Source organism: Anomalospiza imberbis, chromosome 3 (assembly GCF_031753505.1).
Source record: "Anomalospiza imberbis isolate Cuckoo-Finch-1a 21T00152 chromosome 3, ASM3175350v1, whole genome shotgun sequence".
Taxonomy (NCBI): Eukaryota; Metazoa; Chordata; class Aves; order Passeriformes; family Viduidae; genus Anomalospiza; species Anomalospiza imberbis.
This window is the reverse complement of record NC_089683.1, coordinates 107,209,864-107,223,072: the sequence shown is the minus strand read 5'-3', so window position 1 is coordinate 107,223,072 and position 13,209 is coordinate 107,209,864. Positions and strand designations below refer to the sequence as shown.

General features: G+C 38.0%; 1 protein-coding gene across 8 annotated transcripts in view; it reads right to left on the bottom strand.

Annotated features, from left to right (window-relative positions):
• MACROD2 (mono-ADP ribosylhydrolase 2) overlaps positions 1-13,209 on the bottom strand; it is an 853,971-nt gene that overhangs the window by 281,014 nt on the left and 559,748 nt on the right. For all 8 annotated transcript variants that reach the window (XM_068186328.1, XM_068186321.1, XM_068186323.1 and 5 more), the window contains one exon: positions 1,234-1,264. In XM_068186328.1, coding sequence (XP_068042429.1) covers positions 1,234-1,264 — 31 coding nt within the window. The remainder of the gene's footprint in view (positions 1-1,233; positions 1,265-13,209) is intronic.

The following is a 13,209-nucleotide window of genomic DNA, read 5'->3' as shown; positions in this document are numbered from 1 at the left end:
ATTCAGCCAATTCTAGAGCTCATGGAAATGGCATCTGCATGTTCTACAACACTGGAAATGCAGTTCAAGTAGAAGGGAATACAGCACCCAAATTGAACTAGATTTTACCTTCTGAAGCCTATTTCAGATTTACAATCATCAAAAAAATTTTAATGAGAGGTCCTTAAAATAGGAGGAACAAGCCTAAATATTTCTCCCCTCCTTAATCTGAATTATCTAATTAGTCAAAGCTCAAATTACCTTATCTAACAATTACTATATGTTATGACTTATGTCATACTACATCATTACATGATAATGGCTTTTTTAAAAAAATTATTGCTGTTTAACATAAAATCATTGAATAGTTTGGGTTGGAAGGGACCTTAAAGATCATCTGGTTCCAATCCCCCTTTGGACATGGTCCACTAGATCAAGTTGCTTAAATTTCCATCCTATCTGGCCTTCAACAGTACAAGGCATGGATCACCGTCATGTTTCTTTAAAACATCCTTATTTTAAAAACTTTAAATCGTATAAGTAATCAAACCTACAATCATATATTGGATCTAAATGAAAAAAAAAATCAGCATAGGTTATTGTTTAAGGAAAAAAAAAATGCCTTTGTAGTTTGTATGTTTTATCAAATTTCTCAATTTTTAAAAAATATTGAACTTGGTTTCTTCCTCCTTCAAATAGCATGCTTGCTTCTTTCACAATGCCAGCCAAAAGCCAGTTAACTGTTAGTGATGGATTACCTTATGATTACAACATAGCAAGAGACTTACAATAACCATTTCCTTCCAGTTCCTTCAGGCCATGTAAATTTGCATGTAAATTAATAAACTAAACTGGTGGAAGCAAAACTCAAGGGAAGAAGGATAATTTCCTGTTACTCCAGCAAGCCGGCCTGGCTTTTTTTATTTTTTTTGGCCAGTCTTGGACATCATGGCATCTTTCTTTCCCTCTGGATGGAAAATTTTGCCAGACCCCTATTTTTCCCTTTTTGAAATAACAGCAGCGTGTTTAAGAGTTACTGCAGAAGTGCAGTCACAGTTTCAGGTCTTGGCTCACAGGCTCTAAGGGTTATGCTAAGGGCTGCACGACAGTATCCCACTTCCCAGCACACCAGCCAAAGGCTTTGGGTCTGTGTTATTTAACACAGTATAAGTATATATATGTAATATCACTGTTTGGAGTACCAATAATAGGGAAAAATGAGTCAGAATAAGTGACATCAAAGGTGTGTCTTACCATAAATTCCGGTTGAAATACAGGGAAAGGCCTGTAAAACATATGAAAGGAAAAAAAGATCAGTGGGATTTCTGTTTACCATACTTTTTATCAAAACCAAGAGTGTTTTTAAATGCCTGTTTTTCAACACCCAGAGATAATATGTTACAGCATTCATGGATACAGCAGTCAAATCACAGGCATTCTCATGTCATTATATGAAACATATTCCATATGTTTTCCTTGCTGCCACATTAATAAAACTGTATTCTTTTTCACATCTTGAGCTACAAGCAACATTTGAACACAGACTCATTCTTAAAACTGTCTTTTGAGCTAAAATTTGATGCTATGAGCTAAAAATGAACACCATAAGCTACTACAGTAGCAAAACACAAAGTCATATCATCTGGGTAGAGTTAGACAATGTTTCTTCATCAGTAAAATAAGCTTGGCCAGCTTAGACTATGTTATGCCTCTTTGCCATGCCCTCATTCACTATAATCTCCTTTTCTGATTCAGTTCTTAACCTCAGTTCTTTCAGACGTGGTTTATGGTGTGACCCAACACAGCTGTACTGCTACAAGACAAAGGTTTGCAAACTGGTGCAGGAGGAGGAACTGGAAGATGTTGGTGAAAAGAAAGAGTGTATTTTTGGGGCAGCTTGGACACCAAAGAATATACATCATGCAACAAGAACTATTACAGACAATGTGCCAGGAAGAACAATAATTTACATTCCTGCTAGCTGTATGTGTTGTCTAGAGATTTGCATTTCTATGAGCCAGAGTCAGTTTTCCACCAGGAAAAAACAAAGCTGAGGTTTCACGAGAGAGGCAATTTTCTTTGTGTTCAGTTGATATGTGATATCTCCTTTGCCTCCCACCTCTGGACTGACAGCAGACACAGCTCAAAGGTATGAGAGCACCTGGGACCAAAGTCTCAAATATCCACCCTGAGGCTCCCACCAGATCCCCCAGCAATGAGTCATCATACAAAAGAAAGAAATTCTTCCTACTTAATCACACAGGAAAACATTATTCAAAGCTAATGCTTGCTTTATATTTAACCAGGGAATTAATTAGGGAATGGTGATTAAGAAAGGAGAGGTCTAATGGAAAGAATACATCCTCCCCTCCCCTTTCCTCTGAAAATACTTAACTAAAATAAAGTGGAGGAGAATTATAGTCTCATTCCTTCTCATAGCCACTACAACTTACATCCTGAAAAGTACTTAGCTTTGTAGTTTGTACCCAATAAATCACAAGAATCAGCTCTTTAAAGAAATGAAGAATAGAGTAGAAAAAAGAAAAAACAACTACCACATGGTTACAGAGCTCAGGCTGAAGTGGCAACAGATACTTCAACAATCAGAGAGAAGCATTTTGTTCAGTTTAGAAAAAGATCTTAAAATTCACCACTGTTGCAGTTTCCACATATTAAGAGATAATTGCTCCAAACAAGTGTTTTGTTTTCTATTCTTTACAGATTTTGAATTAACAGCATGAGACTTAGACACTCATTTGCCTCAGAAAAGGAGTAAGAGAGTATTCATGATGTCTTCTCTTACTGGCCCCACAACCAAGTAAGGGGAAACAGTCCTGCAGCACTTCCAAAACTCCATCAATCCCATAGTTCCTTGGGCAACACCCCACATGGTGCCTATGTGACACAGCTCCACCACTAACTTCAGATCCCCACATGTGTGACAAAGCCACCCATCTGGGGAACCTTGGGCTGGAGTGGCTCTGCAGCCCTCTCGCAGCAAAAAGCAGCAGCTCCCAAAAGGCATTCAGCTCTGAGCAAGATCACAGATCCTTAAGGTTCTAAAAGACCTCGAAGATCACTGAGCCCAACCCTAAAATGAACCTACTTAAAGCCATGACAGGGACCTTGAAGGGGTCTACAAGACTAGCTGCTGCACTGTGGGACAGGCTCAGCACACTGCCAACATCTGGCACCACAGCTGTGTATTGGGGTGCTAGACCCAAGCACTTGAGGGTTCCAGGGGAAAAAGCTTCCTTCTCATCTTTGCTGAGAGAGAAGATGAGAACTGCATTTTCAGCTCTGCATGGCAGCCATTTGTCAAACTTGTTCATCTCCATCCACAGAATAACATGCTTTGAGGCATTTCAGCAAGCTCTGGCTGGCAATTTGTGTGTTCTGTGTGTTTCTGAGCACTTTAAAAATTATTGTGCAGGCACAATCATTACCTTGCTTTCAATTTCTGTCATGCAGCTGGAACAGATCTGGAATGGAGTTACAAGACTGTATAAAATCCCATCAAGTTCCTTTGGAATATGGGTCTGTGCCATAACTCAGATGAGCTCTGCCCTCTCCCTCATTCAGAGATGATCACAGCACATAACCAGCAGATGTAATTTCGTAAAATGTGACAGTGCTTTTATTCATTCAAGAAAGACCCATGCCCAAGATCACATATCAACCGTGTTTCCTCTTGGCTCCCAGGGAGACAATTTAGTCTAGATGCCAGGTTGAAATTACTGGCAGAGCAGTAATGGGGATTTCACAGCATGGATATCAACATGCTACAATATTTGGCTTATGGACAAAAGATGTTAAGGTTTCTAACCTTTTCTGTGCCTAATTAATAACAACTTAATTATGTATCTGATTTCAATTTAAAAAAATCCTTTTCACAGTAGGCAACATTCATTTCTATTTCCACAATAATAACATTTCTCATCTTAATTTATTGCTGGTAACCACTATTTATTTATGAAATTTTAATTTCTTTGCTACCAAAATAGCATACTTGCTTTATTCTGGGACTAATAAGGAATGCTACCCTGATAGCACTCAAAACAGACACAACTCTGAAGTTAAACATAAGTAACAAAGGCAGGAGCTTCCTACTACTACTGTGCTTTTGCAACCATCTAGAGAAAGAAGCCAAATTAAATCAGGTCTGTGAATACTGTAAGACTGAAATTGATTTAATTCCTGTAGGAGAGAATGTGGGCGCTCAGCCTCTGGTTCTTTTTAATCCAATGTGTCTTTACCAGGGCTACAGCAGCAGTGCTAATTAGGATGAAATGTAATGCAGCTTTATGAGGAACATTTACAACAGTCACCATGTGGAGGCCAAGTTGGACTCTAAGACATTTCAGTAAGAAGCACCTGGGTATTTAAATACTTAAGGGCTTATCTACATCAAGGGGTTCTGGTTCACACTGAGCTGCAATGTATTAACAGTTATACATTACATGAATGCAATTACTAAGTCTGCATGACCAGATGCCTCCTACTGCAGCCACAGCTCCTGATTGCTTACACAGAGCAAGGACTTTCTTCGAATTAAGTGCTCAGCATTCTGAACTGGTCTCCCAGTGCCATTTCTGCCACAATCAAGCCATATGCTAGGTAAGCACTTTTCTTCCAGCATATAACACAGCAGACAAAAATAATATCAAACACAAACCCTTCTCTGATTTCACTGCATCATCTTATGAAGAGGATTAATTCTCCTGTTTGAGAGACATTCCTTCATGCACCTTGCATTACTGATATTCCTGTTCATCAGCCTAAGCTCCTAAAAAGCTTGTGCACCTTGGATGCTTTCCAAAATAACATGCTCTACGAAAACACTGAACTTCAAAAACACAATAAAACTATAAAATTCAGGGACTCTTGTACATCTTTTGCTGCACAAACTATTCACAAGGTACCTATACACATATTTAAGATCAGTAACATCAAACACTCAAGTCAAGTTTTGCTGCTGTTACTGGATCAAACTTATAAATGGAATGGTTTTATAAATCACTAACTATAATATTATCCTTTTGCCTTTTAAAAATCCTACTACTACTATTTGGAAGAAAAATAAATTAAAATCTTATGCTATTTTCCAGCCTCTCTCCTGAAATTATTTCTCTTTTGGTCAAAATTCTGAACCATAATTTAGCAAACAACAGATTTTGGAAGCAACTATCATTCAAAGAAAATTCTCAATTCATAAATAGAGAATTCCAACATAATTCCCTATCCTGAAAGTGAAGAAGGGAAAAAAAAAAGGAATAATTGAATATGGCAATATTTAAGCTCTGTTTTCATTACAGACAATACTAGCATGTTTGTTATATCTTTAAAGAAAAAAAAAAGCAATTATCACCTCAAAAATAACCAATGTCTTGAACACAGCATGTCACGTGCAAGCCTTTAGGCACTTGTACAAGCTCCCTCATTCACACACTGGAAGGTTCTCTTCATCAGAGTCAAACACTGGGCACCCAAGTGCCAAAAACGTCAGAGGGAATTTTTTTGGTGGAAACAATAGCATTCAGCTGTTTCACAAGCCTAAAAGTTTACATACCAGCTATGGGGAGGTTCTCATAGGCTGCTGACAGCTAACAACGTGCCGGTCGAGCAACTACGGCTGAAATTTGGATTCAGACCCAACGTGAAATATCCTTTCTATATTGTGGTTTAAGACTCTTCCAAAGAACAACAGGTTTAGAAAATGATATGCAGCAATAATCAAATTTAAGATAAAAATCAAGCAGCTGTGTGGCAAAACAGTGTGCGGTGAACCTGTCACAAAGCGACTGTTGACAACTGATTGAAGGACTACTATTCAGTTAAAACAACTTGCAACAAGTGCATAGAGAAATTCAACACAACCCGGAAAAAAAAAACATCTGCCAGATTTCCAGAGGACCTCCACAAGTTATCCCTCCGTGCTGGTCCCACTACTTTGGGAATTTACCACAAAGTTTGAGTCTTCTTTAAGTTTGTTTGTTTGCACAAGAGAGCAGTTACTGAGAGAGGCCACTTAAGAGGTTAAAATGGCAAAAAGAGTATCTTTAAAATTTCCTGTTAACCAAACTAAATAGATCAGGTGGTTGCAGAGGAGGATCATCCTTTGATGACCTGTTTGCCGTGTGACAATATTGGTATTGTTAAATTATGTGTCTCAGTTCACACAATGAATGGCTTTTTTTTTTTACTGAAGTAATCAAAATCTTCAACCAAATGACATTCATTCAACAATGAGTGGGGTGAAAAAATATTGAGGAATGTCTACTAGGAATTACGAATTCTTTTTAGCATCTGTGTATTCTAATTTACATGAATTTAAGATAGTCTTTTGAAGACATTGAAACCAGATGCTACAATGACCTACACAAGACAGTAGAGCATTGTAATATGGAATTAAATTTAGATGGTTCGCTACTTGAGGAATCTCACAATTTTTTTTTAATTTTTCAAATTCAGAATCTTTCAATAATTAAAAGTAATAGCTCAATTAACTGCCGGGATAAAGATCTGGACTGAAATTGAATAAAAGAATCTGATTTCTCCACATACAAACTCGGTTGTGGGGTGAAGTTTGCCTATTTTTCCTCTAAACTACTTGAATATTTGTAGTTAAAGTGAAAAACTTATGGGGTAACTACAAATTAACAGTCTGGCATATATTTTTTATATCATCATGCATTTATATTTAGAAACACTGAGACATGAAACCTGACTGCACAAGGCAGGGCCACCTAAAGCTGGTCACCAAGGACCAGTAAAGGCTGGAGTATCTCCAAAGATGGAGCCCTTACAATGTCTGGGGCAACCTCTTCTGCCATTTCACCAACCAGAGAGTAAGTCAGTCAATTCTTGTGTTTAAAACACGGGCCCTCCCAGCTCTCTGCTCTCTGAAGACTCCTCAGGGTGCTTTGTTCCCCATCATCTGAGTCACTAATGAAGATCTTTAATAGCATTGGCCCCACAGTTAGCCCCTGGGGTACATGACCAGTGACCAGCTGGACCTTGTGCCACTGACCACCACCCTGTAAATCCCAGCAGCTCAGCTAGTTTTTAGTCCACCTTTTGCACAGTAAAAAAAAAAAAAAAAAAAGAAATAATTTGGCTTATAAGAAAGCATTTGCCTAGGATGCTTAGAAGCCATTGCAGTTGAAATATCAGTTAAAGCAGAAAAAATGCAGATTATAAGGAAAGAATAAAATATCAAATGCAAATTTAGAACAGATTTATTTATTTTTTTCTTTCTATACCATCCTGTGCCAAAGCAGGCTTGAAATGAATGACAAACTGATTTTGAACCACATCTGTGATGTGATTTCAGCCCCAGTAGAGAACAGTTATGAGTTTCCTTCATGCTGAAGAGCAAGAAATTAAAAATCCTTCTTCCTTTTTCAAGAACAGAAAGTAACATTCAACTATGTTCCACATATGACATCAGCCTCATGGTTCTACAGAGCACAGAGCAGTTTCTAGGTTTGCCTCTAGAGTCCCTGAACTCTCAGTGTCTAATTACTTTGAGAAGAAATGCTTGAAGATGCAAATTCCTTTACAAGAACAATGCGGATACAGCCCTTATCACTTTTTTTTTTAAATGAAGGTTACAGACTATTTTCCAAAGAATAATAATACTGTTTAATCATATTAACTTAAAAACACCTATTGTTTTAAGGGATTCCATTCCTTCAGCCCCACAGGGCACCTGCACAGCAGGCTTTGGGCATGTCTTCCCCACTGGCATATTTCTACTCACAAGATCCTGTAGTATCCACAGACCTCATCTTACGTGTATATTGCTAAGAGGAAAGCTGGGATCCAGTTTCATCTCTGCTTACCCATTTCCAGGCTGGACTTCTGGCCTGAGGTTTTCTCTACAGTTAATAAAGAGGGTAATTTGACCTGTTTTAGGAGGTCAAATGAATGGCTCTCATGGGGAACTGTGGACTAGAGAGCGAAGCTAGATACCCAAGCTAAATTTAGGTGAAACAGATCCTTCCCTCGGAACAGGAAATCATATGTACTCGCCAGAAAGATTCAGGAACTCTCTCTCTCTCTCTCTTCTGAGTCCTCACCACAGGAATATTATTCCATTGATTCAATTTAAAATTACTTTTAATGAAAAATGTTGAGCCATATTTCTCCAGCTTCATGAGACAAGCAGGGACTTCCAAGGCCAGCAAATTCCCTCTGTTTCTCCAAAGAGTCAATTAAGAATTACACATAACCCTCAGTTTTGTGCATTGTTTTCATGTCCAGGAGCACAGCTCCTGTGAGAATCAGATGTGCTAGACTCAGTGCAGGCTCCAGGTAGCCTAGGGAGATTTCCATCCCAGGAAATGCCAATGCTGAGCTGTACATGGTGCTCATAAGACACAGGCATTGCAAGTCTGGCCCAAGCCCATCCAGGATGGTAGGAGAGGACACACCTAATGCTGCATCAGCATTTCCAGCATCCACATCATTACTTGCTAGCAACTTCTTAGTGAGCTCAATTTTAGCATCTAGGTTCCTCATTCAAGTCAATTTGTGCCACATCTACAGGTCAATAGTAGCTTTATATTTATAATGTTTTCAAATGAAAAGAAAAAGAAATAAGAAACCACAAGACTATATATTGATATAAAAGTTTTAGAAAAGAGATACTCAGCAACAAAAGTATTTACTGATTACAGTGACAATTACTTCATCCTTAAGACCAGATTAGCCTGTTCTTACTGCTTCATCTAAACCAACATACTCAAGGAAATACCTCTGCACCTTTACTGTGCTTTGATTCAGATCTGAGCCAACCTTGCAAGAAAAAGTTATTAAATGATATTAACACAGGAGTGAGATCATACTCTGACAAACAAGAATAATGAGGTAAATTAAGGAGAGATGGATATTGAGGCTTTCCTCTAAATGTCCTTAATTTTGAAGGTTTCAGACATACTGGCTTCTGAACCTCACTGCAATTTTAGTTTTTTACTATTTGCGATATTTATAGCTTCCATTTATATAAAGTAATATGTAATTTTAATGCAGGTCTAATAGTTTCAACTGCCATTGACACAGATTGTAAAATGAAAAAGGGAGAATACCTTGTTGAGCGAGATGCTATTTTATATCATTCCTGTCACCCCAACCACTACAATACAGTGGGTTAATGCCATATTTGGATTCCAATCTTGTCAACACATCCAAGATCCTCCCAGGTGAAGAGGAGCAGGGCTATGCAATTGATCTTCCCTAACCTGTAACGTCTGTGTCACTCTGGTCCAGGTTGAGCGACTGCAATGCATGTTTCTTTTTGAGAGAGGTAAGAGAGATGCCTTGAAGAAGTACACGATGATGAAAGGTATGAGACAGGCACAGACCTTGGAAAATGTCAAGGGAGATCACAGTCAAAACTGCCTTCTTTATCTGGAATAAATAACAGCAGTTGTGGATTATGCGACTGTAATTCTGTGGAGGAGGGCTGGTGACATAAATCACAGTAAAGGCAACTTGAGACTCTTTTTAAAGACCAAGGAGGTTATTCATATTTTTAGCTTACATTCTCCTGTCTCCAGGCACAATCCCTACAGGTATTTCTATGGCTATTGTGAGTCCCCTCAGTGCACTGGTTTTACCCTCCCTATTTATTATCTGCTGTCACCCCCACACTATTGTTTTTTCCTTTCCATCCTTCTGCACACTCCTTCCCGACCACAGATTGCCGCCATCCGCCCTGCTCCAAATTCACTGCTTCCATTATCACTTCCCTTGCAGCTGGGGCACATCTGCTCTCAGATCCACTTTACAATTTTTCCTGGGGCTTTGCCTTGCTCTCAGCATTGCTGGAATGCCTGTGCAAGGAAAGCAGCAGCTACAGGAATCTCGTCACCATCTGCGGCTTGATTCAGAGCCATTGCAGGCAGCAAGAAACCCTCAACTTCAACTGCAATCCAAATCCTATTACCACTGGTTTTTCTCTTTCAAACTGCTGTTGAATGACTAATAAACAAGTTAAACTGCACCAGTATTACCAAAAACAGGTCAGCAACTCTGGATACCTCATTTCTGGCACACTGGGTTTGGTTCAGAAAACAGAAGAAAACACGCTCGCTGCTTGAAAGAAGGTTATGGAAAAATCAGTGACAATGTCTTCAACAGGGCACTCAGAAAATGAGGTGTCCTGAAGAGAGACCAATCCAGGTTTGCAGGTTCTGGCATATTTCCTCATTCTGAGTAACCCCAACAGTGTTTCTTACCAAGTTGAATGAATCTGCATAACACTTTCCTTGGCATCAGTAAATGTGTCAAGATTTGTCGCAATAAAACTTCAACGCCAATGCAAAAAAGGCCGTCACACATATGGGAAAAGTAGAAAGAAAAAAACCCCAAAATCTGAAAAAATATGTCTATTTTCTCTAAATTCCTTCAGCTTTCATTCCCTTATAGACATATACTCCTTCTCTCAAGAGGTGTTGCTGCAAAAAATACAAGGTTAACAATTTAAAATGGAACTGTGACTTTAATTTTCTATGTCCTCCTGTTTAATATAATGATCTAGACAGGTTTTTTTTAATTGAATTCAAGCAACATAATGACTTGTCAAATTCTTCCTGCTTTCAAATATTCCGTATGGAAATAACTGGTAAGTATATTTTTAAAATGGCAAAAACAGCAGAAGTGAATAACAGGCATAAAGATTTCTCTCTCTTTTTAAATACATATTTCCCGAATGAAGAAAACTGCACAGAGCAATCAAAATGAAACACAAAAATATAGCTATCACTTTGATTTCCCTTTATTTTCTGGTTGAGTTACCCCCAGATGCCTTTTTCATTAAAAAGAAAAAAAAAGGCATATTGGAATCTTTGTGCTGTTGCTTTCCTTTTTTTTTAAGGAAAGACAGACATGGAAAGGTCTAAACCAGGGACACATTATTATTCAAGAAACATTCTAAGGAATAACCACTCTCATTACTCATATTGATCATTCATACAAACTATTTAGCATGAGAGACAAAAGCAGATTATATATATATATATATATATATCTACAGTTATGTGTATGTCAAAAGATACTAGTTCTGGAGAACAAATATAGCACACAGAAAAAGGAAAAAACCAAAAAAAAAAAACCAAAAAAAAAAAAAACCCACAAAAACCAGCCAATACCAAAAATCCCAAAGCAGGGAGGAAAATGAAGGAAATTAAGAACATTTACCTCAGGATAGTAAAGGTTTAGCATGGTTAGATGGCTTTAGTTTCTTGTTTTCAAACACCTCGAAGAGAATTAAGAATTAACAGAAAGGTTCCGTGCCATGTTAAAGACTGTATAAAAGTAAAGGGGGAAATGTTGGTAGAGTACTAAAGCCCCAGTTCTTTTTGCTGTCTTTTCTCCAAGCACCCATGGATTTCAGTGAGTGTTCTTCACATGTAGTGACTCCACAATGAGCCTCTAATTGCTTCTTTTCAGACTGATTTGAAGGCATTAACATGCATAAATTTCCATTTGTGCTCACGGGATTTGTATGGCCAACACTACTTGCTATTTCTTCCAGAATCTGCTCCCCTGGTTCTTCTACTTTTAAGGTCTACTCCAACAGAATGCTTCTGTCTTTCATTAAAATACAGTTATGAAATTCATAACTAAACAGTACTTTAAACCATATTGTTTAATCTATGACTTTTCCTCTGACAAGTGTGAAAACGTGTGCAATATGACAGAAGGTTTGCTATAGTAATTGCATGTTGTGATTGAATGAGAGAGTAACAACCACGGAAATAACTGTCTTGCTGAAATTACTGCAGAAGGTAAGTTGCTCCTGTACAGTTTTAACTCATGCACCATCTGTTTCCACAGTCCTTTAAATGTTCTTTCAACTAGTTAAGGGATTTGATTGTTGTTCCTACAGGCATAGCCACATTTTCTCTGACCTTTTGCACATTGTACCTTGGAAAGTGTACAAATCTCTCCATCCTTTTCTGTCCTTCCTCCCCTCAAACCCTACTCACTGGGATTCATTTATCCACTGCCCACATCTGACAGACCTCCCACTCATGTTTTCTAAGTTCTTCCCACATTGGCTAGCAAAGAAGAGATTACATATGGGCAAAATGCGTAGGTCCCTTTGTGTATCCAGTAGATGGAGACACAGTGTTTATTTCCCTAAAAGTTGACATTATTAAACATCAGTTCAAGAATCAAGTAATATTCAAAAATTATTATTATAGTCAAGAATTACCTAGTTGTGAAAACTATAGGGTTTTTTTATATATATAGAAATAATAATCACATTGTAGAGCTGAATTACAATTCTAAATACTTTGCGATATAGCACTAAATAGCACCGCATTAAACTTAACAGATTATCAAGACTAATTCTATATTAAAAAACAAACAGCTGAAGTTAAAATGAAAATGAACAACAAACAAAATCTCTTCATCTAAAGCATTGTCCCCTTTATACATCAACAAAGCTCTACAACAAAAAAGCCAGTACAACAACACTCTTATTTTAACACAGCACACAGTGACAATAGGTTACAGCAGTAATGTAGTTACAGCCACCTTGTAGTTACAACAACTGAGGTTCCTTCAACTCAAACCTCCAGGTGAATAAAAAAAATAGGGGATATCAGATGAAACCAATGTGTTGCAAATTAAAAATGAATAAAAGGAGATTCTTCTTCACATAAAACAGTGGATGCCACAGAAATGAGAAAAGCTTATGGGAGTTGAAAATCAATAATATGAATTCACCTAAGAAAAAAGCCAATGAGCAACTTAAAGCATAGAGATAAAAGCTGTGGAGGAAAAAGTCCCTAAGTGATGAAAACCCAGGGCTAGGGAAGTGTTCTGATAACTGCTATTAAATGCTTACCCCATCCCTTCACTCCCCACTGAGCATCAGCTTTCAGCCAAAGCAAAGGCAGGGCACTAAGACACTTTGCATTTGGGCTGACCCAGCATGGTCCTTCATATATTCCTCAGCAAACTTTCTGCAAATCTATTGAGAAAATTATGACCAAACTGGCAAAATGTGCAGTTTGGGGGAGTTGTTGTAAGCTAAAATCTCTGTGAAAACAAACAGTTGTGTCAGAACAGCAATTGTCAAAATAGCAAATGACCACAAGCCTCCTCTGCCCTGACCAAGACAGGATTTTGGAGAGCAAGACTTCCATTCCAATTGGTTCTGCAGATGTCCTTTTGAGCAAAGGACATCTTTATATGTAAAGATATAAAGCCAGC